General features: G+C 55.4%; 8 protein-coding genes across 8 annotated transcripts; 2 read left to right on the top strand and 6 right to left on the bottom strand.

Annotated features, from left to right (window-relative positions):
* Positions 1–503: 503 nt before the first annotated feature.
* On the top strand, positions 504–3,089 carry EI97DRAFT_12612 (uncharacterized protein). The gene is made up of 3 exons (XM_033793077.1): positions 504–784; positions 844–1,085; positions 1,136–3,089. Exons 1-3 carry the CDS (start codon positions 590–592, stop codon positions 2,796–2,798), a joined length of 2,100 nt encoding a protein of 699 aa, XP_033658432.1. The 5' UTR covers positions 504–589; the 3' UTR covers positions 2,799–3,089.
* Positions 3,090–3,513: 424 nt separating this feature from the next.
* EI97DRAFT_454129 (uncharacterized protein) lies at positions 3,514–4,431 on the bottom strand (the record flags this gene model as incomplete). Its single annotated transcript, XM_033800510.1, has 1 exon — positions 3,514–4,431. The coding sequence occupies one exon, from the start codon at positions 4,429–4,431 to the stop codon at positions 3,514–3,516; it is 918 nt and encodes a 305-aa protein (XP_033658431.1).
* A 1,105-nt stretch (positions 4,432–5,536) lies between these two features.
* EI97DRAFT_471950 (14-3-3 protein) lies at positions 5,537–6,552 on the bottom strand (the record flags this gene model as incomplete). Its single annotated transcript, XM_033801839.1, has 3 exons — positions 5,537–6,053; positions 6,111–6,198; positions 6,266–6,552. Coding segments are annotated over 3 exons (741 nt in total), but the record flags the coding sequence as incomplete, so codon positions are not given.
* Positions 6,553–8,070: 1,518 nt separating this feature from the next.
* Positions 8,071–9,477, bottom strand: EI97DRAFT_428986 (DUF1640-domain-containing protein). Its single transcript, XM_033797342.1, has 3 exons — positions 9,033–9,477; positions 8,608–8,979; positions 8,071–8,547 (listed from the first exon to the last, which is right to left on the bottom strand). Exons 1-3 carry the CDS (start codon positions 9,443–9,445, stop codon positions 8,490–8,492), a joined length of 843 nt encoding a protein of 280 aa, XP_033658429.1. The 5' UTR covers positions 9,446–9,477; the 3' UTR covers positions 8,071–8,489.
* A 428-nt stretch (positions 9,478–9,905) lies between these two features.
* Positions 9,906–10,777, bottom strand: EI97DRAFT_366599 (uncharacterized protein; the record flags this gene model as incomplete). Its single annotated transcript, XM_033795040.1, has 2 exons — positions 9,906–10,480; positions 10,555–10,777. The coding sequence occupies 2 exons, from the start codon at positions 10,775–10,777 to the stop codon at positions 9,906–9,908; spliced, it is 798 nt and encodes a 265-aa protein (XP_033658428.1).
* A 1,916-nt stretch (positions 10,778–12,693) lies between these two features.
* Positions 12,694–16,986, top strand: EI97DRAFT_12102 (uncharacterized protein). Its single transcript, XM_033793033.1, has 3 exons — positions 12,694–15,577; positions 15,627–16,233; positions 16,336–16,986. Exons 1-3 carry the CDS (start codon positions 13,026–13,028, stop codon positions 16,891–16,893), a joined length of 3,717 nt encoding a protein of 1,238 aa, XP_033658427.1. The 5' UTR covers positions 12,694–13,025; the 3' UTR covers positions 16,894–16,986.
* A 781-nt stretch (positions 16,987–17,767) lies between these two features.
* EI97DRAFT_12002 (uncharacterized protein) lies at positions 17,768–19,132 on the bottom strand. Its single transcript, XM_033793029.1, has 2 exons — positions 18,140–19,132; positions 17,768–18,079 (listed from the first exon to the last, which is right to left on the bottom strand). Exon 1 carries the CDS (start codon positions 18,787–18,789, stop codon positions 18,160–18,162), a length of 630 nt encoding a protein of 209 aa, XP_033658426.1. The 5' UTR covers positions 18,790–19,132; the 3' UTR covers positions 17,768–18,079; positions 18,140–18,159.
* A 1,473-nt stretch (positions 19,133–20,605) lies between these two features.
* Positions 20,606–25,100, bottom strand: EI97DRAFT_367177 (P-loop containing nucleoside triphosphate hydrolase protein; the record flags this gene model as incomplete). The annotated part of the gene is made up of 3 exons (XM_033795071.1): positions 20,606–22,189; positions 22,237–24,639; positions 24,699–25,100. The coding sequence occupies 3 exons, from the start codon at positions 25,098–25,100 to the stop codon at positions 20,606–20,608; spliced, it is 4,389 nt and encodes a 1,462-aa protein (XP_033658425.1).
* Positions 25,101–26,349: the final 1,249 nt, after the last annotated feature.

The raw sequence follows: 26,349 nt of genomic DNA, 5'->3' as shown, positions 1-26,349 counted from the left end.
CCTTCCTGCATAAGTTCGAAGGGCTCATGAAAAGGCTACCTACTGTGGTACTGTGTACTGCATTAAGTGCCGTCCACTCAACGTCATTGAGAGCGGAGCGCAATCTTTGGAGGGGCAGTACTACAGTATGTACAGTAGAACCATCACGATGCCCAGCAGTTCCAGACTTCCGTACCACAACCCCTTCGCTTTCCGCTCTTCACCGGAACCCATTTCTCGTTTGTGAGCAACTAGCCTCCAAGGCTGAGGCGCTCACCAAGTCTTCTTTGTACCATGTCAGCTCCCTGATCATGCGGACGGATGGCTGCGGCTCTACCCAGGTATCCGTCCATGGTTTGCTCCACGCTGCGCCTGCATTCCTCGGGTGTACTCCCGTTTGCCTCCTGTATTGGTCACCGCGTGTTTTGAAGTCCTGACCTCACCCATCCCATCCTTGCAGACGAGCCGCGCTTTCCAAGTGTAGATCATCTCAAGCAATCCACACCTCTCTTCATGCCACTTCTCCACACTTCTCCTACCGCCTGAATACACTGCTTCATATCAACCAAATCAAACAAGCAGGTTTTGCTCTAGATTCGATCACAGGTTCATGGCAGATTTCGCCGCCATCTTCTCCGCCATCGCGAGGTCGTCCTCGCTTGCCCTGAATCTGTATAAAATTGCCACTGCATCGCCACAGACGGCGGACATTATTCGGGTTGCCCAGTCGATAAACAGTTTTTCTTCGGCGTTGAAGCAAATAGCGACCTTGATTCGGGAAGACGATACCATTTATTCATCCGAAGTACGTAGCCCGATAGGTTGATAGATGAGAACAGATAAAGTTTGCTAACCGAGCATTAGGCTGGGGAAACCCTCGAAGATGTTTTGGATCAAGCGCAGGCTGTCTTGAACGAGATCGAAGCGATCATTGTAGGCAAAGGAGCCTCTGAAGATGCAGAGCATTCGAGAAAAGTTGAGGATGGCCTCAGCAAAGTCCAGTCAAAAAGGCTCCTCTATTTGCAAGCTCATCTCGATGCCTTAAGGGCCACCCTCGCAATGCTACAACAGACTCTCTACACTGCCCAAAGCATAATATGGGCTACGTATGGCTCCCTTACGTTGTACATTGACCATCCATCCTGACAACTCGCAGTGTTCGACCGGCTGTCTCCCCCCAGCAAGCCGCAGCAGCGGTCGGCAACGAAAAGACCCAACTCGAGAATGCCGTGATCGAACAGCAGATCAGCTTGCTCTTCGCCTCAAAAGTCTACCAGCCCTCTCGACCCGATGCTCGACTACTCATGGAAACAGAGAGTACGAATAGTGTGATGGTGAGAGATAGCAGCCTACCGAGTCCTGGGAACTTGCATCGCTATCAAGAGCGCTTCATTGCCAGTCTGGACATCTCCGAAACCAGTGAAGACGAGTGGCTCCCAGCGGTTTGTGGGATCGCGAAATCGCACCTAGAGCGTCTATTAGAGAGGTGGACGAGGCTGCGCCAATTCCACGAGCGGATGGAATATGAGAAGAGGAGGGAGGAATTGGAGAAGAGGGAAACCCAGCAGCCTACAGTGGAATCGGACAGCGATGAAGATGGCCAACGTGTTCGAGGAATTGGAAAAGACGGCCATTTTGCAACTCCGCTTCCTCATCGGCCGGGCAGCACACAGCCGCTCTTCTCCGAATCAACCAATCTCCCCATCCCCGTCAAGGATCCCAGATACGGCCCCACGGCACCCCTATCTCCCGCCTCCTCCTCTCCGCGAGATTCGGCCAACTCCGTTGCCCCTCCTTTATCCCCTAGAACCGACGCCTCCCACGCCGACGAGGAAACCAATCTCGAAATCCCCTGGAAGCTCTGCACCCGCCGGCACTACTGGCGCTACGTCGACTCCACCGTCACGGACAGCAACACGGACCTCCCGCCCTCGTCAGCCTTCTCGGACCGCAACGCCTGGACCGAGATCCTCGCCTCGTGGGTCTGCAAGCAAGCACTCGAGGAGGCAGGCTTGCCCTACGCGCAGGTCCAGAAGGAGCGACGGGTGGGGAGACGCACGACATTCGAGCCGTGCTTTTGCGTGCAGGCGCCGTTGACGTTTGCGCAGGTGCAGGGGTTGGTCGAGAGGACGGTGGAGTTGTACCGGAGGGGCAGACGGGGTTCGCAGTCGTCGGAGAGGGCGGAGGAACATAGGAGGGGCTCACTCAAGGAAGACAGGAGGAATGGGAGGTTAAGTCGGAGTCCAACGGAGAGGGACAGAGACAAAACGCCTCTTGCGGTGCAGCATCCATCGCCGCAGCCTCCACCGTTGGATCGATCGAGCACGTATACGTATCCGCCGCTGCATCCGAGGGCTAGTCTGGAACGCGCTGCGTCTCTTCCAGGAAAAAGCGTCCCTTCAGGTCTCCCTTCACTTCAGATCCCTCATCCCACGCCTCTACCAGGGGCTTCTCCGATGGCATCTCGAGGTGCATATTCCCAACTTCCCCCCTCGACACCCACAGTTCCAGGACCGCAACCTCCACCACAGTCACCGTACCTATCTCCTCACCATCCACCTCCCTATTCGCCGAGTTACCTTCAATCCCGCAACTCCCCAGCCGCAAAACACGCATACATTGACGCCAGTGACACCACTACTACGTCCGACTCGGACACCGCGTACCGCTCACGCGAGAGGAGGAAGCATCGATCCAGGAGCCACCGGGGCTCCAGCAGTGCGAAGAAGAGCTCCAAGGTGGACAAGGTGGCGAGTCTGGCGACCATTGGAGGGTTGGCGGCTATGTTGGACGGCATCGTCGAGATGGGTGTGTTGTAGGCTGGATGGAGTTATAATGCAGGTTCTGGGTGTTGGATAGGGTTTGATATGTCCTTCTGTTTCATGTCTGAATGGATATGAGATGAGTAAAGATTTGATATATGTAATAACGACTGTAATGAACCGTCTTTGCAGCCCCTTTTGCTTGGCACATAGATATATTCCTTAATCAACCTAACAATACCTATCTATGGTTGAATCCCAATGTGGACGGACCCATCAAGATCCGGCATCGTACGACCTCTAAAGGCTCCTCACGATGCGTGCATTCCTATCACATCCTTCCTCCACTCAACGAGGCCAATTCCTCCCTTAGGACTTGCTGGACATACACACAAGCACTGGTGCAGCTGTGCTTCCGGCCCATCGTCTCTGGAACCCCATCTTCCCCACCATTTTTTTCAAACTTCCGCTTTGCCGCTGCGCTGGGATATCACTCGCGCATCGCGCCGCGCTGGAGTAGTAGACGCAGTCAACGTTTCCCACACGTGCTGCGTAAACCAAACATCCTACTTGAAATCAACCAGCCGCAGCGCGGTACAGCCCCCATATCGACCGGCAGAAATGAACAGGCAAACGGAATGCCCTCGTCATCATCCTCCGCTTCTGTCCTCCTCCTGTTGCGGTCGCCGCCCGTCAGTACCGAGGGATCCCTCATCAATCATCTACTATTCCCCATCTCTCCCATCTCTCCATCTCTTTACCCTCCATCCTTTCAACCCTCCTCAACACCAAACCCCACCCGCACCCACAAACTGCAACCCCCGCAGCCGACCAGCACCTCGGTCTCGCCTCTCGCTGCGGCATCCTCGAGCGCGGATTCGCGGATCTGGAAACCAGGGGCGGAACCGCAGCGGCAGGGGTGGGTCCATGTTGTCTCTTTCTTGGTTTGGGTTGGTTCTGAAGCGTCGGGGGAGGAGGAAGGAGGAGGAGAAGAAGAAGGAGATGCAGAAGAAGAAGAGGGCGAGGAAGGCGAAGTGGAAGGCGATGTAGACTCCGACTCCACAGTCCCTCCCACCTGCCCCTCCACGTCCACCTCCCCCTCGACGAAATCGCTCAAATCCCAGACCTCCAGGCCGAGCACGAAATCCTCATCCACATCCCCATCACCATCCTCTTCCCGCTCCCTGCCCCCTCCTCCTCTGCGGGAGGATAATAATCGCTGCCGCGCCAACCACGCATCATACCCCCTCCTCCTCGCCTCGTCCCCAAGCACACCATATGCCTCCTTGACATCATCGATCGTGAAAAACATCAACCCGTTCTTACTCCCACTGCCTCGCTCACTGATATCCCGCCTTCCCCCTCCTCCTCCTTCTGGCTTTATATCATTACCACCCGATGCACTGGTCGATGTACATGTAGATGTAGAAGTAGATGTAGATGTAAAGCTAGTGCGTTGTTTATCCGGATGCGCCCTCAGCAGCGCCGCGCGATACGCCGCCTTGATCTGCTTCTCGTCCAGCGATATGCGTGCTCGCGCTGGTGCATATGCGTTCCCGCTCGCGACGCGGGTGGTGGGTGGTTCGGGGAGGCCGAGGATGCGGTAGTACGGTTTGGAGGCGTCGAAGGCGTTGCTGCTGTCGTTGTTGTAGGTGTTGGATTGGCGGGTATGCGGGAAGAAGGGTGCCATGGCTCTATCTCGTTTTGTATCTCTGATTCAGATGGGGTTGGACCACGTTTGGTCGTGCGTGTGGGCGACTATATCGTTCAATTTGCAAAGTCGTGAGGTCGTACAGGTCGTCAAGAGTCGTTTCCAGGACTGCCCGTGGTTGTTGTTGAACTGGAGAAGCAAAATGGGAATTCCTCTTCTTCTTATCGTCCTTCCACCTATATAGCTCTCCCTTTCTTACACCCTTTCTATCTTCTCTCTCTTGTCCCCTCTCTTCCGTCCGTCCTTCACCCACCTTCTTCAAGCAATCGATATCGCTAGCCGCAGCGGGTATGCGAAAAATCTCTCTCTGGGTGAAACCAATATCTGCACGGTCTTTTGAAGAATTAGATAACGAAACACACTTCCCAGTACTTCCCGAATAACGCGCGTAGACGCCACTAATACGCGGTTCTGGATGTCAAAGCCTGTCAGTGAAATGGGGCACCGGCATTTCATAGTTAGAGGTTGCTGTGGCGCGGGGTGTGGCGGGGCAATTATCCGCAAGTTATCAAAGAGCCCGCCAGATATGACATGTGAAAGCAGCCCAAGCGAGTCTCAAAGTCAGGCAGTGAAACCCCCAACTTGGGTTCAATTGCTGATGTCCCATCCGAAACTTCACATCAAATGCATTCACAAACACACCCTCAGAATAGAAGAGTCTCTTAAGCCCTAACCAGATAAGAGAAGTACAGAAACAGAGCCCTTTAGCACGCGTAAAGTAGGTAGCCTTGCGAACCCAGACTCACACAACCCACACATGTCTCTGCCCCCTTCCACAATCCGTGCAATAAGAAACCCCTCTCATCCGGGCTGGTCACTCTCCGCCGAAAACGGGGGAACTGTTCGTCTCGTAGATGTGGTGCAAAAAGGAAAATATCGAGGAAATCGGGGGATCGTGTCGAGGGTGCCTTTCCCCTCACTCCCAGACACTCGCAACACCAAAGACCGGCTCATGGCTTCTTCCGCGGGGAAGAAGGATTGAGCACGTCAGAGATCGGCCGGCACAGCCACTAGAATGACATGTCGGGCCAAAAGTGCTGGTAATGGAGGAGGGCAAATGAGAACATGAGTCGTGGGGGAATTGAAGATCCGAGCCGCTAAAGCCAATTTTCGAAAACACATAGACACACACGCAACTCCGAAAGACACTCGCTGCCAACGCAACCCCCCTCTTCTATTGGGAATAGATGTGGTGGCTGAGAAGGGAACATTCGGTCGATAGAGAGGACGCACGTCTAAGCGGCGGCAGGAGCCGGATTTTGGCCCTCAGCAGCCTCAGCGGGCTTCTCGGCAGCGGCTTCGGGGGCCTTGGGCTCCTCCTTGGGGGCCTCAGGCGCGGGCTCGGCCTCGCCGCTGTCCGACGACGTCCAGAGCGTGAGGTTGTCACGGAGAAGCTGCATGATGAGCGTGCTATCCCTGTACGACTCCTCGGAGAGCGAATCGAGCTCAGCAATGGCGTCGTCGAACGCCTGCTTGGCGAGGTGGCAGGCGCGATCCGGCGAGTTCAGGATCTCATAGTAGAACACGGAGAAGTTCAGGGCAAGACCGAGACGGATCGGGTGAGTGGGAGTAAGCTCAGTCTGGGCAACATCGGTTGCGGTCTGTCCCCTCAAAGTAAGCCATTGCGCTTGGACATGAGATTAGCGATTGCGTCATACCTTGTACGCCTCGTGTGCGGCAGTGGCAGCGACCTTGCGCTTCTCACCGGATGCGAACTCGGCGAGATAGCGGTGGTAATCGCCCTTCCTGTAGTCACGGATGTGGTTAGCATTGCGAAGTGCGAAGGTGCGGGCCAGAAAGCGGGGATGCGTACATCTTGTGGTAGAAGACCTTGGACTCGCCAGATTCGGCCTTGGGGATGAGGGACTCGTCGAGGACGCTGAGGACATCCTGGCAGACCTTCTCGAGCTCGGCCTCAATCTTCTGTCGGTATTCGCGGATGGTGGCAACGTGCTTCTCCGAGCCCTTGGACTCCTCCTTCTGCTCGATGGACGAGATGATGCGCCATGAGGCACGTCGTGTGCCGACCACGTTCTTGTAGGCAACGGACAGGAGGTTGCGCTCATCGACAGTCAATTCGCCGCCAATCTGCACCCTTTTTGTTAGATGAAGAGCCCAGCGTAACTGCCGTCGCAGCGTGCTCGCGGCGCGAGCCGGATGGGTGCGTCAAGACGTACCTTTGCGACTTCCTAAAAGGCGGTCAGCTCATGAGCCTGGCTTTACATGTGTTCACGCAGCATTACTGACCTTCATGTACGTGACCATCTCTGTAGAAAGGCATGGTTAGCAGCAGACGAGGGCAGCAGAGCAGCGAACTCACCATCGTAACGCTCAGCCTGTTCGCAAAGCCGGGCGAGGAAAGTCTTGCTGTCGGATTGTCAATCGCGCTGTCACTTTTGCAGGAGCAACTGCAGTATTGCATACCTCTCGCGCTAGAGGAGACAGGCCAGGTCAGCATTTGTTTGAAGTTATCGGGCATGGCGGCGTTGGCTGCTGAGGGGTATTGTGTCGCGGGCAGAGGGACATGATGGGGCCGGTGCAAAGAACGGCAGACATACCTCGTTCGCCATTGTACAAGCGGTGATGTGAGTTTGATTAGGATGAGGTAGAAGAGGATGCGGGTTGCGGGTGTGGGCGTGTTCGACTGTGTGTGTGTGTTTGGGAGTGTGGGTGTTGGTTGTGGTGTTGGGGTGGGAGGTGGAAGGTGGATCGCGGGAGACGAGAGTGTTTTGGGCTTGGGCTGCCTGGTCGCTTCTTGACGAGTGACAAGTCTTTCACTGCACAACCCGCTGCGCACACCACTGCCTCCCCAACCGCTGCGACCGCTCCGATTCTCGACGCCCCTATACTGTGTACTGTGCTATGTGCCCCACCCGGCGCCTCTCAAAACTTCCATATTTCTTGCTCACAAGCAGTCCTGAGAAGCCCTCACAGGGCTTCAAGGCTGGTCTTGGCACCTGAGAGGGGCTCTTACAGTGGAAAATGAGCAAGGGCACGTGAGCGGACTACGACTGCTGGCGAGGCTGTGCGCAACCGCCTCAGAGAACCCCCACCCCACTACTCTCCCCTCCCACGCAGATTGACCCAACTCCAAGCTAGCCCCATATCGCGAACATGTGTCGCCGCCTTGTTTGGCAGTCCTAGGAAGAGACCTGCTAAACAATAGATTTGCTGCTCACGGCTGCTTTCGAGGCGGAACGTCTTGTCGCACACCAGTCACGCCCCCCTGACTGGGCAAAGTGGGCAACACTGCCAGCGAGACACATGGCTGCGAGACCATGTCGACGCCGGGGCCAATCACTCCCCCGCAGAACCAGCTAGAAAACTTGGAAATCTGATGAGGGTCCGGACGACGTCGAGCTGGCACGCTGGCAATGGGGCCATCACCCTCTGCCGCAATCTGGCCAGGCTGAAAGTGAGTCGTGTCGCCATCCATCTAACCTGGGACGAAATGGCTCGACGCAAAGAAAAAGCTCATCTGCGCGGCATGTCTTGGGCAGTGATGTGTACATTACTGTGAGAACATCACCAAACGTACCCCAAGGCTGCTCACCACCTGCAACATTACAGTCCCCGGGGTTGACTTCCTATGATGAACTGTCTGCCTCTGACTGATAAGGCCGAGTTAAGCGTATAGTAGTTTGCTATTAATCTTTACTAGCATCTTCTATCGGTGAATAGGTACCCTCAGCTGAAATAGCGTGCCCTGAGTGCCTGTCCCATACGCTGCGTACTGTTATGCTGAACTACTCCATGGGCGAAGCCAATGCCTTCTACGAGTCCCACGCCGAAACACACCTGGGGCATCACGCATCTTCCGCACAATTGCTACAGAGGACTCCTTCGTCGACACAGTTCGCTGTGAAGGGCACCGGGCGTGCCGGGATTCTGTGACACCGACACAATGATGCGCCGCGGAGGCTGAGGCAACGACGCCCCATTTCCTCCGTTCGTGTTCCCTCAAATCCAAGGTTTCTGCCTTGGTAGTGCCTCCAAGAAACAAAAACGGGTATTGGAACAATGGTCGTACAGCTTCCTCACATCAGCAGACGCCACACACCGAGCATGAGTGCCGCTGTGCCTGTGCAAACGCCCCTGTCAAACAAGTCAGTCATGCCCCAACAACGAATTTCAGCCTGTGAAGACAGAACGTACATCAACCATTGCAGCGTGGAGAACTTGACAGCCTCGAGCCGTTCCCTGAGCTGCGCCGTCTCCTGCTCGATCCGCGTCTCCGTCTCCTTGAGCTTGAGTTCCTGCACGTTTGCCTCCTCACGGATACGACCCTTCTCGAGGTTGAGATCCAACCGCACCGACGCCTGCGTCCTCTGTATCTCGTCCCGTAATCTCGAGTTCAGCTTGGCCAGTTCGTTGGTCAGGCGCTCGTGCGATGCCCTCGTGAGCGACGACTCGGTAGAATCCGCCGTCATGAGCTCCGATCGCAGTTTGGCAAAGTCGACCTTCTGCGTGTAGGTGGCGCGCTCCTGGTCCTCTCTCAGCACCATGGTGCGCGTCAGGTTCTGAATGCTGGGTTGGCCGTTAGTCGAGGACGCATGTTTTTGTTCGGAGGGGTTACGCACCTCTCCTCAATGACGTCGCTGAGGACCCTCATCATGGCTTCTGCTTGCTCTTCCGTGAACCCCTCATCTTTCAATCGCTGGACAAACTTCAAGGTATCGAAGTGGTGATCGCGCGCCTGAGGGGCTGTCGCAGTGAACTCGCGGCGGAAATTGAGAGCAGCAGTCGCCTTCGGTGTAGTCGACGTGCGTGCTGACTGCCACGCTGCGTTCCAACTCTTCAGGGAACTGTGGGTGAAGGGTCTTCTCTGTTGGGCGGAGTTCGTCTTTTGCGTCTCTTGCCCTGTAGACGTCATATGCTGTGGGAACGATAGCATGCCCATAGGGCCGGCACGCCTCAGGGTCATGGTACCCCATGATAGTTGCGGGAGGAGGAATCGCGGTATCGCAGCTGTCTGAACAGTAGAGGTCGCCATTCTGCCGTGTGTCGTTCGCAGCCGTCGAGGAGCTTTCCTCTCACACAGGATAACTGCCAGACCCACCATTGCTCGCTCTGCTGATTAAGCGGGCATTACTCGTTTGGGACAGGATTTCCGTAGTCGACACCAAAAGCCAAAGTCCAGGCCTGATACTTCTCCCCTTAACTATGATTAATCTCTTGATTCGATGGCAATGACAACTGCTGGGATTTTCGCAGCGGCATAGCATTCCTTCTCTCCAATGGACAACTCGCCGGATGCCCCTTCCGTATCATGGATTGCACACCTGTCACTGCTAACTTGAGGTCACTAACGAGACAGCAGCATATGATGAAAGCAAATAACAAGTATGGGTATCTCCAACTATGCAACTACCAAAAAACAGTATCTCCACATCTACACGCCAACGCTGTCAACCATCATGTAGAGTCTCCTTTCCAACCCCAATCCACCACCTCTAATACCTAAACGCCACAATCCCCGCCCTCTCTGGATCCAACTTTGCCAACAAAGGGCGAATATGAGGCTTATCCAGCGCGAGCGCCCCATTAATCACCAAACTCACACTCCTCCCCAACACCTCGACGTACCGGTCCCTGATGGCCGGTTCAATATGCGGCACGCTGATGATCGTGTCCAGCCACTCGCAAATCTGCTCGTGCTGCCATTCGGGTGAGTAGCCTGTGGGACCGGCCGTCTTCCCGGCTGGTGCCGACAGCCCGCACATGGCCATCATCTGAGACGCCTGCCAGGCTCGCATTTCCGACAGGGTCCAGGGGCTCCAGGCGCAGATGGGCGCGTTGCTCGTGACGGGGATGACGAGGCCTGGACACCCGTCCATGAGGTGGAAGATCAGGGTGCCGCAGCCGGGGCGGCGGCTGGTGGACCACATGTTGCCGCGGTAGGGAGAGATGCCGGTGAAGAAGAGGAGGAGACGGTTGGTTCCAATGTCGGTTCTTGGGTCCGAAGGGCAGAAGGAGAGGATTGAGGGCATCGATGGGAGGAGGGCGGTTGTTGTGAGGGCGAAGTCACCTTGGGAAGGGTCAGGTCGAAAGCCAAACACTTGGAGAACAAAAGCGGTCTTGTAAAGAATGCTAGGCACTTACCACCCAGAAACGGCCCGTAGAAACACGCCATCCCAAAATCATTCGCTCTCGGCACCTGCGGCGTCCTCGCACTCGCAAACAAGTACGGACAGAACCACCCCTTCTCACACGCCTTCTCATTCCTCGTCGGATACACGCCCCAGAACCGCAAGTCGGCATCCACACCCATCAACTTGTGCTTGATGCCCACCTGCAGGCTCTTGACATTCTGCGTCTCCAGCATCTTCTCCTCTTCCGGCAGCAAATGCTCGAGAATGCCCTTATCGATCGCCTGCTCCACAATCTGGAAAACACTGTACTTGATGATGGTTGATCCTGTGATCGTCGCCGCCCCCGAACTCACAATCTCGGAGACGAAGCTATCCGCGCCAAAGACGCCCGTCACGCCATCCGAAATGCCGTCGACCAGCGGCGTCCCGATGAAGGCGAAGGTGGTGAAGAGCACGGCGTCTCGGTAGCGCACGTTGGGTAAGGTGACGGGGTTGTTGTCGCCCCAAGGGGAGAGCGAGGCGGGCATCCGGAGGGCGGAAGTGACGGTTTGGACAGAGGCGCGGCCGACGCGGCCGAAGAGGGTGTCGCCGAAGAAGCGCTGGACAGAGGAGGTTTGCCTTTCGTCGGTCGGGCCGGTGGGTTCTTTCTTCTTCTTTTTCCCGTTGTCGAAGCGGCTGGGGAGGGGACCTTGTGCGGTCGCAAATTGCGGTCCTTGGGGGAGGAAATGGGGTTGTTGAGGTTGGGGTTGGAGAGGGACGGGTTGGCCGGGAACAAGAGGTTGCTGGTATAGTTGGGTTTGGGGTTGGGGTTGGGGTTGTTGCTGGTTCAAGAGCTGCTGGGCCTGTTGTTGGTACATTTGCAGCTTGTCCGGGGGCATGTTTTGGATAATCTGCTGGACTTGGTGTTGTTGGTCGGCAGTCATGTTGGGTGGATATTGGAGAGGCTGTGGTGCCTGAGGAGACTGAAGGATGTGGGACTGTTGGCCCTGGAATTGCTGCTGAGGGACCATGGCTTGCTGTTGGAATTGGGCCTGGGGTTGAGGGAAGCCATTTGGTAGTTGTGCCGGTGCCTCTGCTAAGCCTTGTGGAAGTGGAGGCTGCTGGATGGTGGGCGTGTACGGTGGAGGCGCCGGTGAGGCGGTATTGTAAGGGTCCATGGGAGCCTGTTGCATGGGCACCCCCATCTTCTACCGTGTTCTATGTATCTTCCTCGGTACAAGTGGGGTATTGTAGAGAGTTGAGCCAAATGCCGGCTGCTACTGGAACACAAGTGGAATGGATGGACGGATTCGACAATTCGACTCTGACGAGGACTGGAACGGAGAAATTGGAAGAAGTAAAGACCTGGTCAAAGGAGAGATAGTCTAGTGGAATAATGGGAGGAACGAGGAGAAGATGGAGAACAGACAGAAAAGTGACCAAAGGTTGAGGAGGCTCAGCCCTCTCGTATAAAGTGACCAGGCTAGACCTCAGCCGCATGTATGCTGGTGGGCTCATGCTTTGCCCTTTGCGGCGCATCCAAGCGACACGTGCGTTTTGAGACGAACTTGGAATCCTTTGGTGAGTCTCGACCCTTGTCCAGGTACTCACGGTCCGACATGGTGTTTCTCTGCCCTTATATGGTGTAGGAGTAGGCGGATGGAGAAGGGCAAAGTCAACGGGGTATTGCATCCTCTCCAATTCTCATTTCAGCAGCCAGGATGACTTTGAGGACTTTACAATCGCCCAGAATAACTGAAGCCCAGGTACCTACACAGTGGTTCGATGCTAGAGAGATGGATGGGTGCAGAGCACAGATGTCGAAGTCGACGATCGTTCAGTTCGCGAGGAGCGGCCCGTTCACCCTCCCGAGCTTCTTTGGACGACATCCATCTCCCGAGGTCCCTTGAACGGCCACAACTGCTGCACTGCCACAGTTCAGGCCAGCGCCACGCACAACCACAATAATGGGACGACAGCATGCTACATTGCCAAGTGTGATGGGTTGGCCTCCAATCCGGCCAGCGGCGCGTATATGGGCCTGCTGCGCCAATCATGCGCACCGCCGTGGGCGCGTCGAAGGGGGAGGACCCGCAGGAGCCCAATACTCGACCTTGTCCTTGTACAGTACCGAAGTAGGGCTGGTAATCGTACGTAAGTCAGCAGCATCGCCCCAGAGGAAGAGCAAGAAACCTGTCCCTCAAACAAGTCTGACAGACTATTCACTGCAACTCTTCAACACTCATCGACGCACTTGTGCCTGCCACTGTCCGCATTCTCCCCCGTCGTCAGGTCCCCGCCGCAGTCACCCTCACCGTCCCTCTCCCGCTGCAACCCCGCAAGAAGGCTGCGAGTCTCCCAGGTACTATACTGACCCTCCTCGTCCCACAGCTGGCCTGCATTCTCGAGCCTCTCGTTCTCAAACAATAAAGACTTCGCCATCATCGCCTGCTTCCACGCCATCCGAGTCGCAGTAGAATCGCTTCCGCCCCGCCCGCCGCCATGGACGGCCGAAAGCAGGGGAGGCCCGAGGAGGAGCTGTTTCTGCGGCCCGGCGACACCCCAGAGACTCCAACCGTGGGTCCGTTGAGGATACAGAAGAGGGACTCGGCCTCGAAGAGCCCTCCACCGCGGTCCGATTCTGCGGGAACCTCCAGCAAACCACCCGCCTTCTCGCGTCCGCCGCCCATGCCATCCTTCCCCGCGCCGCCCACTAGCCCGCCCACCGCTCCACTACCCTATCCCGACGACCGCCCATCCAAGCAGCAGCAGCAGCAGCAGCAGCAACAACAACAACAACAAGGTCGCTATACCCCGCTCAGCGAGCGAGAAAGAACAGCAAGGAATGCCACTCCGCCCGAAGCGGATGGTAGAAGACGAGGATCCGGCGCTGGTTCATCGTCTCCAGCCTCACGACCACGATTCGATGGGAACGATCCAAACCGCCCCACGGTATCTGGATATGCACACGCGCCTGGGAGAGCTGCTGATGGCTCCATACAACCTTCAAGGCTGGCAGAGCGCCGCGGGACGGCTCCAAAGCCACTTCCTGATTCTCCAGGACCAGAGACGCCTGATAAGGAGGGTCTGTTCGCGCGTCCTCCCCAACGCAAGAACAGCGCAGACCCCAACCCCTTTCCCGACTATCACCAGCAGTACTGGCCTCCCCCCAAGAGTGAGAGCCCCAGCAATACCGAGTCGTCCGGGCTGAGCATCCCGAAGCCTGCTGGTGTGAATAGGCTGAGCTCCACAGCTTCGACATCTACTACAAGAGCGCAGAGAGGGTCTCCTCCTCCTCCGGAAACCCCCATAATACCTCCCCCCGGTGGTGGCATCGAGGCTCGCTTCGCGGCCGCCGGTATCGCAGGGCCTGGCACTCTGAACAACCTCCAAGCGCAGACGGCATCCAATGCAGCTGCAGCTGCCAGAAATCAAGTCTACGCGAACCAGCCCAGGCCAGCTATCACGTCGCCTCCGCCTCAGCAGCAGCCTCCGAGGAGACCATGGACGCCGACTGAACAGCCTGGAAGCCATCCTCATGGCCCGCCTACCGTATATCAGGGGATGAATGAGGTTCCTGGTGCTCATGCAAGTCCCCCACGCGCGGCATCACAGCCTCGCCCAAGCACTACATCTCCTCCGCCTTCAAATATACCACCTGAGCATCCCTTGAATCAGGAGATGGGCCGCATGAACTTGAACGAAGAGCCTCCACCAGCCTATTCGAGTCTTGCTCATCCAGCAGGTGCACCTGGAGCTACGACGGCACAGGGGTATCCGATCGAAAAGCGCAATCAGCCGGCAGCTGCGCAAACGCAACATCCAGCAAACATGAATGAGCCTCATCTGCAAGGACACCCAGCATTTGCCAATGATCGACCTGCACAGGCGGGACCGTCCACCCACGCAGCTGGAGTAGCAGTGGTTGCGCCAACCCCGACAGCAGGCCAATTTCCCCAGCAACAATTGCAGCATCCCACAACTCCCAGTCCAGCTCCCGCTCCAGGTCCGGGGCCGGCATCACCTCCACCGCTTCCGGAAGGCTGGATCGCCCATCTGGATCCCAACTCTGGCCAGTACTACTACATCCACTTGCCTACGCAGTCTACGCAGTGGGAATTTCCAAAGAACCCTACTCCCTTGAATCTCAACGAGCCGATGTCTCCCACGGGCACCTTTGCGAACTCGCTAGCTTCACCCAGCTTTGGGAAGGCCCCGCTGGCTTCTCCCGGTTTTCCGACACAGACGGCGGCATTCCCAGGCGACATGTTGGGCATGGCTCCGCTCGCTACACCTACCGCAGCGGGCTTCACTGGACCCCCGCCAGCAGCTGGTGTGGACATGTACAAGGTGAACCCCACGAACAGCGTCTATTTCGGTCCCTACCTGAGATATACCAACATGGATATCGAGCGGGGTCTGTGGCTAGGATCGATTCTTCTGATCACAAACACACCACATCCGCCTACGATACATATCCACCAGAGCGTGGACCTGTCGCCAAATCCTCGACAGCTCAAGGCGAACCCAATTTACTCACATCAGACATGGATCTTCTACAGATATGACATCGATCTCAAGATGGAAGAGGATCATGCTGCAAAATGGACATATGCAATCACCTCACATCTCGGATGCACGCGGTTCGAGTTCCTTGTGGCAGGACGGCACGAGACTAGCTGGCGATTTATTGCCCATTCGGGCAATGATTTTGCGCTTAATGTGAATGCCAACGAGAGATCGAAGCTTGGCGGTGTTGGCTTCATGTGGAAAGACATTCTTCAGAAGAACGCAGAATGCGGAGGGTTCCATGTACAGCTAGGTCTAGGCGGGCAAATTTACGCCGACCGCCTATGGAAAGATATACCTCTGCTCAAGCAGTGGACTGCGACGAGTGGCAAGGAGAACAGGAAAAACGCGCCCTGGACGGCGAAACATGAGGAGGAGGTTACGCATGCGTACTTCCACTACTACACGAGTCATTTTGATCAGCCTCATCTGAGAGAGGCGTTTGCTCAGATACCGCATATTCTGACTCTGGATGATCATGATATGTAAGTCGATGCGGACTGTTACCTGTTGCGGATTACTGACATGGAGTAGATTCGACGGCTTCGGTTCTTACCCCGAACATATGCAATTCTCCAACATGTTCAAGAACATTGGCCGGATAGGAATCGAAATGTACCTCTTATTCCAACACCACACCACTCTCGAGATCCTCCGCAACGTCAACAATGACATGGATCTCTTCACCATCACCGGCACCGGCTGGCACTTCATCAAGTACCTTGGTCCTTGCGTGGTAGTCTGCGGTCCAGACTGTCGCTCGGAGAGGAACCCGCACCAGGTCATGGCAGGCCCGACCTACCAAGGCATCTTCCCGAAGATTGCAACGCTGCCGCCCAATGTGCAGCACTGCATTTGGATGATCCCGGTGCCCGTGGTGTATCCGCGACTCGAGTCGGTAGAGTCTCTGGCCAATACCGTGGCGACGGGCAAGAAGGCCGTGACTGGCACGTTCAACGTCCTGGGCAAGGTAACCAGCTCTGTAGCGGGTGTTGTGGGCGCCAAGCAAGTCGTGGGCGAGGGCTTCAACTCGGTCAAGAAGGCTATCGGAAAGTCCGGTCTCATGAGCGGCGTGCTCAGTCCGTTTGGCGAGATTGATCTGCTGGACGAGTTGAGGGATCAATGGACACACGAGTCAAAGGTAGGCCATGATCTTTACCCAGTCTACCCAACTCGCTTTCCTCTTCCCCTTGCGCTACCTCTGCCGCGTGGTTCATCACACGAAATGCTAACGCTTCCCTAGGACCTAGAACGCACCTACCTGATCCGCACCCTCCAGGGCATCGCACACAACAAATCTCTCCGCATGACCTTCTTCAGCGGCAGCGTCGACGCCTGCGGCGCCGGCATCCTGCACGACCCTTCGAAACCCCAGGACCACAAGACCATGTACCAAATCATCGCCTCGAGCGTCGTCAACGCGCCCCCCTCCAACTACGTTTTGCGTCTCTTGCACAACAACCGAGCGCTCTACGTGCCCGCCAACGGGCACCGCAGCACGCACACGCCGAGCGACACCAAGGAAGACATGATGGAGATCTTCACGCAGGACGTCAACGGCCAGCCGCGCGAGCACAAGCGCCTCATGGGCCGCAGAAACTACGTGGCGTGCGTCATCTACGACCCGGAGATTGTCAATGGCACGTTTGGGCAGGCGGTTCCCGGGCACGGCAGCGGGAAGCTGAGCCTGGCGGTGGATTTCATGGTGCAGGGGGATGTCGGGGGCGGGGGGTTTGGGGGCGCCGGGTTGCCCGTCAAGTATGGGCCGGTGATTGTGCCGAGTTTGGAGTATGGGAGGTAGGGGTGTATGTATGTGTGTATGTAGGGATGAGTCAGGGGGTAGGGGGGGAGTGAGTGGAAGTCCTTTTTCTGTTTATTAGCGAGGTACTTGTGTCTGTCTGTGTCTAATCTATTTGGCCTAATTTTGGACCAGCCAGCATGGAGGGAGGGTGAGAAAGCAAAGGTTGTGTCTCTGTGTCTGCGTATAATGAATGAACGGAATCCCATCCATATTCATGTGGTTCCTTCCTTCCTCCATGCTCACAGCGCTCCTTTGCACTATATAGACCCTCTGCTCCTGATTCTGCCATCCCATGTACCCCTCCCTACACATGGTGATCCTCATTCAAAACCTGCCCAACACATACATGCAGGAAGTAGAGGGGCCCATTCATCACATCACCGCACAACACCGCACAATCACATCACCCACACCCACGCTCATACCCAGCAATCAGTTCAGGAGCCCAGCACATCAACAGCGCCACGCAACCATTTCATTCATTTCGGCTTGCCCCCTCCAGAAAGTCTAACGCTGAGGGAAAAAGATGAATGTACGCCTTGATACTATCGCCCCACGAAAATGGACAAGAAGCATGTTCACAGTAACAGTAACAGTACCATGCACCCATGCACACCTTCGACCCCTTCCGCAGTAATACCCTTCTCAAGAACGCCATCGCCGAAAGGAAAAAGGAAAAGGAAAAAAACTAAGAAGACCTTTCCACCCTGCCGCGTCGATTGATGCATGGAGGCAATTCCAGCAATAGGGACACAGAAGGTGACAAAAGAATGAATGAATGCACAAGAACAGGAAAAAAGGAGAAGGAGAAGAGAGCAAAGCAGCAAGAAATATGTACTCTAGTAAGGGATACCAAGCAATATAAACCCGAAGCCAAAAGATGCTAGAAAAAGAGTAAAGGAGGAAGACATCGCTTGACAGCTTCGACAGTGTCTGCTATCGACGTCTCGATGGATCGATGATGGATGATGGATGATGAGCATTGGGCATGCCGAGAATGTCGACAAGTAGAAGACTGGTCATGACTGGGAAGAATAAAAAACCCACTGGCAGGGTTGCCACATGCCCATCTGCAGTACAGGTGTTGTCCGCGAGGAGCAAATCCGTCTAGAAGAACAATGCTGAATATGTGGGGGTATCATATCCATATCGACAAGAATGATGTTTTGCAGAACACAGCAACACCCTTCGAGAGCCGTTAGCCCAATTCCCTCTCATCGGAGTCCTTATCATTCGCCCTACTCACCTGTCATCCACGAGAACTCGTCAACGCGAACTGATCGGCCGGCTCTGGCCCGGACTCGCCCACACCCCTCCTCCTACCGCCTTCGAAATCCCAATGCCCAATCCCGTCGCCGCAGCCACGATAAGCAACCCAATCACAATCTTGACCCACAGCCTCTGCTTGCTGCTCAGATTGCGGAACAAGCTACACGAGCGCGCCTGCTTGTTCTGCCGCTTCTTATCGAGCATGGCCTGTCGGGAGGGCCACATGGTGCATTCCTTGACGCGGCCATCGACCGACACCTTTGGCTGCTGTGCCGTAGTCGCCGCGGAGAGGTGGGAGCCAAGTTCGAGGTCGCGGTCGTCGCGGTCGTCACGGGTCGTCTCGCGCTCCATGACGACTACGTGTAGATTCGTTTTACTGGGTTTTTGGCTCGGGGTTTGGCTCTTCTCTTCCCAGGAGCGGCGCGCGTCCGGGTGCGTGTAGAAGGGGGAGAAGGGGTTGGAGGAGTCGATTTCCATTTCCTTTTCTGCGGCTGCGGGTATTGATATAGGTGAGGAGGAGGCGTTGGTGTCGTTGGAGGGAGGGGAGCGGAGAGCAGGTGTGGGTGCGCAGGGCGGTTCTATCGTTGCACCGAAGGTGACTGGTGGTTTTTCGGGGTTTGCCGCCATGGTTGGTTGGGCGGAGGCGGAGGTTGGATGATGTGACTGTGGGTATGACTGGCGGGAGGAGGTTGTGGACTACGTCGTACGGGAGTCGTGGGGTTTTGAGTAGACCGGTGTCTCGAGACAGACGGCTGGAAGACACGCGGGTTTTGCCTCTTGTAACAGAACTAGTGGAAACAGGCAATGAACTCCGTAGTCGTCGTTCAGAACTTTGTCCTTCGTCTTGCTCTGAAGCCTTATCTCTCACGCTCAGGAAGGCAATCCTCGCACAAAGCGCTCCGTCGGTACGCTTGTAATAATCGCAAGCAATGGGTCCGGCGTCCTTGCAATTGGCGTAGCTCGTCGACCGTCCGTTCAAGTTGCAGCTTCGGAGCTCGACAACCTGTGCTCTTGATGTCGGGGACCCGACTTTTGAGTGCGGTTTCTCGACGCCTCACGCTCGCAATGCTAACTAGTTGCTGTAGGTAGCTTCCGCCGTCGGAACACTAGCAGAGAAAGCACGAAAGAAGGACCGACCGAGGCTGGCTAGGTCGCTCCGGGAAGAAGGGTGAAACGGAAAAACCCGGGAATCCGAAAAACTGTCGACGCAGGGACGGAAGAAGAGAAGAAGGAAGCCGTGAAGCAGCAAAACCCAGCAGGAGGAGTTGTAAGGGGAGAAGAGAGGGAGGAAGGAGGAACGCTCCCAACCTGTCTTCAGAGTGCTTCCAGACTTTCACGGCCCTCTCCCCTTTTGGCGCCGCAACCGAGCTCCTGCAATGATCTGCGGGCTAACCGGTTCAAGCTACCGCCGCTGATAAGCCCCGGTCTAGCGGTGCTTGGTGGCCAGGAGGGGAAATAGCAGGGCTTGGCAGTGGCTGGATGGATGGACGCGCTGTGAATTGATGCGAGGTGGCGGCAAAAAGGGTGTGTGCTTGTCAACATCACCGTCCTGTTCGCCCACTAGGCTACCGCGTATAATGTGGAGGCGAGCGGCAATTCTGAAGAAGTCAAGCCTGGTGAGACTTGGGTGGAGGCAACGCACAACGACATCTTCCAAAAAGCCTAGGTGCACGCTTCCTCTCCCCTCTTTCCCCCATTCTCCACCTTCACCTAGCTTCCCCCTAACTTAGACATATCCGCCGTCTACAATTCAAAGCGCCTAGGAATAAGCTAGCCCTCTATTCCCGTGCTAGACAGCCAATAATGTCGTATTGCGTATGCCCGCACCACCAATCGCATGAGAAACAATCTCGTCTACCCGACCAATTGTCTCGCGTCGGAATGTCCGTCGTCATGATTCAATGCATCAAAACGTCGTTCGATACCGTGACGCGCGGCGCGAGAAACGTGCTGTGAACCGGAGTCAGGGGCTTGAAACCACCTCAAGGCTGTCAGACTGTTTGATCTGATGGGACGACTGTTAGAACATCAGAAGAGGACGAATAAATCCACTCGTCGATTTCAGGAGACGGGGACAGAAGAGGCTAAGGCAGCGGAAGGACCGGGACGTGTTTCCTCTCGTGGCTTTTCGATACCAACAAATTCTCCCATACCATAAAGTAGAGATTGCCCGATAGTTCTACATGTCGAAACCCAACCATTGGATATTATGAATACTAGAAATACTATGCCTCGCTACCAACCTCTTTAACCCGCAGGCTCTATACTCTGCGACGCGCACCCAGAGCGCTCGCCCCGTCGTTCCCAAACGCGCTTCATCCCCCAATCTACCAGCCCAACAAGCATCCAACGAAGTTGCGACCAGATCTATACCGATTCAACCCAACCCACTCAGAGCACTCAACCACCCAATATCAACCAATCAGATCCAAACCCGCCCCCCTCACGCATCCCCAAAGTCCTCCCTCCTAATCCCACTCCTGTCGCACATACTCCTAAAGATCCCGCCAGCCTCATAAAGCCGAATCGGCGTATCCAACTGCGCAATCGCCCCCTGATCCATGACGCAAATCCTATCGTACCCGATAATCGTCTTCAACCGATGCGCAATGCAAAGCAGCGTCTTTCCCTTGAAGCCTTCCACAATCGTCTGCTGGATCTTTTGGTCCGTCTCAAAGTCGACCGACGACGTGGCTTCGTCGCAGACGATGATTTGCGAGCCACGTACCAAGGCGCGCGCGAGCGCCATGAGTTGTCGTTGACCGAGCGAGAAGTTGAGCCCTTCTTCCTCGACGACCGAGTCGAGGTGGATGCGCCCGGATTTGTCCTCCATGGTTGCCTCATTGGAGACGAGGTCAGCCTGTCGCAGCGCCGACCACAGTTCGAGATCGGAATGCTCGTTGAAGGGGTCGAGGTTGGAACGTATGGTTCCTTTGAACAGAGTAGGGTCCTGGGGGATAATGGCGAGTTTGGAACGCAAGTCGTGTAGGCCTATGGTGCTGATATCGACGCCGTCAATGGTGATGGAGCCGCCCGAGAGTTCGACCAGGCGGAAGAGAGTACTCATAATACTCGATTTTCCTGCTCCGGTTCTGCCGACTACGCCGATGCGTTCGCCGGCTTTGACGTGCATCGTGAGGCCCTTGAGCACCAACGGCAAGCCCTCCCGGTACCGCATCTGCACATTGTCGAAGATGATCTCGCCATGCTCGGGCCATGTCGGTCGAACTTGTACCGTATGGAGAAGCGCTTCCTCCTCCAGTTGAGTGCCATAGTGATGGATACGCTCGGTCGAGTTCATGTCGTTCTCCACCTCGGCGAGCTGTCGCACGGTGAACTGAATCATCTGCACAATGGCGAGAATGTATGACAAGACAAGTCCTGCGATGCTGGGATCGACAGAGAAACGAGATGTGACGACCAGAATACCCGTGGTGAAGACAAGCAGGATACCGATGACATCGAGCCGAACGCTGAGCCAACGTTGGTTGGCGAATGTCAGGTAGTAAGCACTGTTCATGTCATCGATGGCCTCACGTACAGACCGTGAGAACTGGTTCTGCAGTCCATATGCGCGGATCGTCGGAGTTCCAATGACTGCTTCGCCGAATCGCGCAAAGACGGTGCTTCGCAGGACAGATTCATGTCTCTTGACTTCGCGCGCAGATGCACGGTAGTAGGCCGCAGAGAACATGAATAGTACAAACAGCGGTCCCAATGCAATAGCGTAATAATAGTAATAGGAAATGATGAGAATAAAGACCGAGATAATCATAGCGAGGGTCAGGAAGTACATGCGCATTGCATCCGTGAGGGCATTGTCCATAACGTCAACGTCCTTGGAGAAGCGGTTGGTGATCCGTCCGAGAGGTGTAGTATCGAAGAAGGACATAGGAGCCCGAAGTACGCGGTAAATGGCCCTATATAGCATGACCTTGCCCGCCTCAGTGCCATAAATGGAGACAGAGACTGAGAAGGCGAACAGAAGGATGGCCTGTGAGGCACCGAGGGCGGCATATACACCAATCTAGGATTGTTAGTCGACAGTCCATCGGCGGGGACAGAGAGACTTACATATGTGCCTTGGGCATAGCCCCACTTGTTCGACGTCCACCAAGAGAGCCACAGACTCGTCGAAATATTCGCTCCTTGAGACAAGATGAGAAGGAGCAATACCAGTGGGGCCACCCATAGTCCACCCCCAGCTTTGATGTACGCTATCCAAACGCTCCAAGCAACACTCTTGACAGCTCGATCCTCTTCTTGCATGAGCGCAGTGGAGCGCTGCTTCTTGCTTTTCTTTTTCTTCGCAACCTTCTTCTCTTCCCCACCCTCGCCCTCGAGAGCTTCCTCCTCTTCCTCTTTCTCCTCTTCTTCGGCCGTCATAGTCATGAGCTTCTGGAATCCTTCATTACTCGCCATCAGGTTATCGAAGGTGTCGACCGCCCTGATGCGACCCTCGTCAACCCAGATGATCCTGTCACACTTATTGAGAACATGCAGCTGGTGTGTAGCCAGGATTCGACACTTGTCTTTCAACAGTCCGCAGATGGCATTATCCATAATGTGTCGTCCGACGTGCGCATCCACAGCTGAAAGTGGATCGTCCATCAGAATGATGTCGGCGTTGAAGTAGATGGCGCGAGCAATGTTCATCCGTTGCTTTTGGCCTCCTGACACAGTAATACCCCGTTCACCAATCTCGGTCAGATCGCCGTTGGGTAGCATCTCCAGATCAGGTCGTAGGGCGCAGGCATCAATCACCTGGTCATACCACTTCTGGTCGAACTCCTTGCCGAAAACAATGTTCTCGCGCACAGTGGCATTCTGTATCCACGCGTATTGGGGACAGAACGCACGGGAGGCCCCAATCGTAACATGGCCCTGCGTCTTTCTCATATCACCAGCTAGGGCGCCGAGTAACGAACTCTTGCCAGAACCCACACTGCCAATGAGGGCTACAAGCTCTTTACGTCCTATAGAAATGTTCAGATCCTTCAGCTCGAACGGCTTCTCATCCTCTGTGGGCGAATCAGGAGTCGAAGGAGAGTCGGCGCCGCTTCCGGTCCGCTTGTGGCTCCGCTTGCTCTTCTTCTTTGCTTTCTCCTTTCCTACTCTTTGCTCGTTGCCAACACCCTCAACGTCCTCCTTATCCTGCGTCGGATGACGCTCCCAGGTGAAGTCGGCGTCCTTCAGAACAACAGCATCCTTCGCGTCATAGTCCCATTCAGCAGTCTCCTCCGCCTCTTCGGCCAAAAGGAACTCCTGGATGCGCTTGATTGAAGCATTGGCATCGATAACCTGGCCAATGACCAGCGGAAGAAAATTAAGAGGAATACGGAGAGAATTGAACAGCGCCAGGGAGGAGAAAATCGGCGCCGGATTAAGATTATTACCGGAGAGGGAGTACGTGATGAATGACAACATGGATGCAAAGACGGGCATCGACATCCCAACAGCCATGATTCCGTTTCTTATGGCGAGAAGGACCTGGACTCCGCGAATCTCTCGTTGCCTAATAGCGTTTACACGCTCGAGGAAACTCATTTCCCAGGCGAAGTACTTCACGAAGCGGACTGCTTGGAGGATTTCCTGCGTGAGGCTGACGCGCTGATCGGTAATCTTATTGATGGCCATTCTTCGACGGAAGAGGCTTCGAATGGCTCGACCAAGAAGGGGCATTACGATGAGGAGGAAACCGAGACCAGACAAGGCGCTGTAAGTCAGGTTGACAATGAGCAAGGCAACTGTCACTAGGATGGCGACAGGCGAGGTCCAGATCATGTGAAAGAAACCACTAGCCTGATCGACTCGGTAGGTGTCGGTGGACATCAAGTTGATGATTCTTCCGTTGCCCCAACCATGGCCATCACCGGCGACACCGTTATTTGCGTTAGGGTTGTTTAACTCTTTCTGCTTCCGCTTCAGTAGCTTCTTATACCATTTCCGTTCCTCTTGACTGCCCGGTTTGATATCCGCGGGCGGAGCTTCCAGGATGGCGGCACCACCCGCCTTTGCACGGCCGGACAGTTTCATTGCCTTGTCGAATATCACGGCTATCAGCACAGCTCTTGCCTCTCCTCCAACCATCATGCCCCGGTACATGAAGTGGTTGGTGGCCATACTCTGGACGAATTGCATAGCCGTAATACCAATGACAAGACCTATGCCCTCCCCTATATTTGGCTCGGGGACATTTCTGCGTTGGGCGACGTATGCCTTCAGAGCGAAATTGATAAGGTATCGGAGAACATAGGGTGCCAGGGCTTGGACCAAACTGGCAAGGAGCTGGCAAATTCCGCCGATGATGAACTCCCATTTGAAGGTGTCGTAGAGGGCTCCAACGAGTGGGCGTTTGCCGCCGCCTTCTCTCCGCTGCTTGAACGATTTCTGAAGCCGCTCCACCATAACATCAGTACTTCGGTCTGGATTCACGGTCCATATGTCGTTTCGTTCGAGGGGCCGCTTGTAGCCGACCTGGGGGAATCAGCGTGCGAACTTGGAGAAGAAGGCTAAGAGCGAAAGGTTCTACTCACAGTCATGAGCGGAGACATCCACTGGAAAGTCAGGCGACTGAACCATCCTGCCTGGTACTCGGGGCAGACCGTCCTAGTCTCTGGTACAGGTGGTTTCGCGCCCCACCTTAGGGGATTCACATTCTTGTACCATTTCCGTTTCCCGATGGTGGAGCTCTTCGCAACCGTGCTGTGGCTGCTCACATCCGAGTAGGCGCTGCTGCGACTCTGTATCTGGGAGAGGTTTCTTCGTGAACTGCGGCCGTCGGCATTGGCCTCTAAATCGGTCTCGGTCTCGGTCTCGGTCTGCAGAGGCTCCGTCTTGATGGGTTCATATTCTTTGGTGTCTCGAGCCACCTCCTCAGGGTCTCCTATCCGCCATTCCTTGTCCTTCTCCTCGAGCGAGTGCGACGAGGAGGACATTGAGTCGCCACACGTGTGCGCGCGAGCGCTCCGAAAATCAGGCCCTGGTATGAAGTTGCTGCTTGTCTCTATGGCATTTACCGCTGGGCAAGGTCGTAGTTTCCGATGGAATCCATTAGGAAGCCGAAGAGAGGCAGAAAAGGGGCACACGTCACTCTGTTTATTATTCCTCGCAGCAGGCAGACAGGCGGGTCGATATAAAGTCCGAGGCTCGCAAATGATGGAGGGCAGTTAGAATGGAGCTAGGACAGGCTTACCGAACGGACTTAGGAAATAACCGATCAGATGGCGGACGTCACCATCTCCCGTACATAATAAGTACATACATACATAAATCTGGGGATTCGCCAGACAAAGTTGCCGTCTTCCGGGCTCAGAAGAAGTGGAAAGCGGGTTTGTAGCCTTGGTCGGGTCATTTCATCGCCCAATCCACCGTGAGTCCGACACTGTCCTGTGGCACAGCGCACGTGGTGAATTTTTGCAGCGTGCTCTTCCGGCGGATGCGTCATGACTGGGACGGCTCATGATTCTCACCCGCGGTAATTGTTTGTCATAGTCGAATCAGAAAAGGCGTCCAGAACTATTCCAGATGCAGGTTTGCGCGCTCAAGGAAAGGGTTCCGAGGTTGGGTCCACCTCCCCACACACGCCAACCTTGAGACTGTGTGTAGCCAACCGTGTATAAGCACTTCTTAGCGAGCACGCGTTGAAGCTTGTCCTCCCCCCTCCCCCTTTTCTTTTTGTCGACGTGGCAGCGCAGCTCGTTGACAGGCCTCGTGCCGAGTGCCGCTCTCGCGCGTCTCTCCTCCTGCACTGTCAGTTCACCTGGTATCGATATGCATCCAAAGATATCCAGCACTTTGCACTGATTGGCTCCTTAGCCTCTGACTCCTCAAGACTGCAACGCTGAGAGGGTGAGATGGCGTAGCGAGGGTAATCGGGAAACTGTGCCATTGGGTGATGGTGCCCAGGTGAGGCATGGATGCGGGCGAGTGTGCCGTGACCGTGCAGGCGCCATTTGGGCTGCAAGAGACTTGACAGGCCTTCGATCTCGATATGTAAGCTGCTTACAAGTACAACGCAGTAATGTCGAGCGGTGTAGGAGGGAGTGGTGTGAAACCGGATAGACGGATGAAGAATGCTGGAGGGAGAAATAGAGGCTTGGTATACACTAGTCTTGTGGAAGGAACGACTCCAGGCATCAGAATCCCAACCAAATATAATCATTGTGTTCATGATGGAGTGATTTA

Source organism: Westerdykella ornata (genome assembly GCF_010094085.1).
Source record: "Westerdykella ornata strain CBS 379.55 unplaced genomic scaffold EI97scaffold_1, whole genome shotgun sequence".
Taxonomy (NCBI): Eukaryota; Fungi; Ascomycota; class Dothideomycetes; order Pleosporales; family Sporormiaceae; genus Westerdykella; species Westerdykella ornata.
This window is presented reverse-complemented; position numbering and strand designations above follow the sequence as displayed.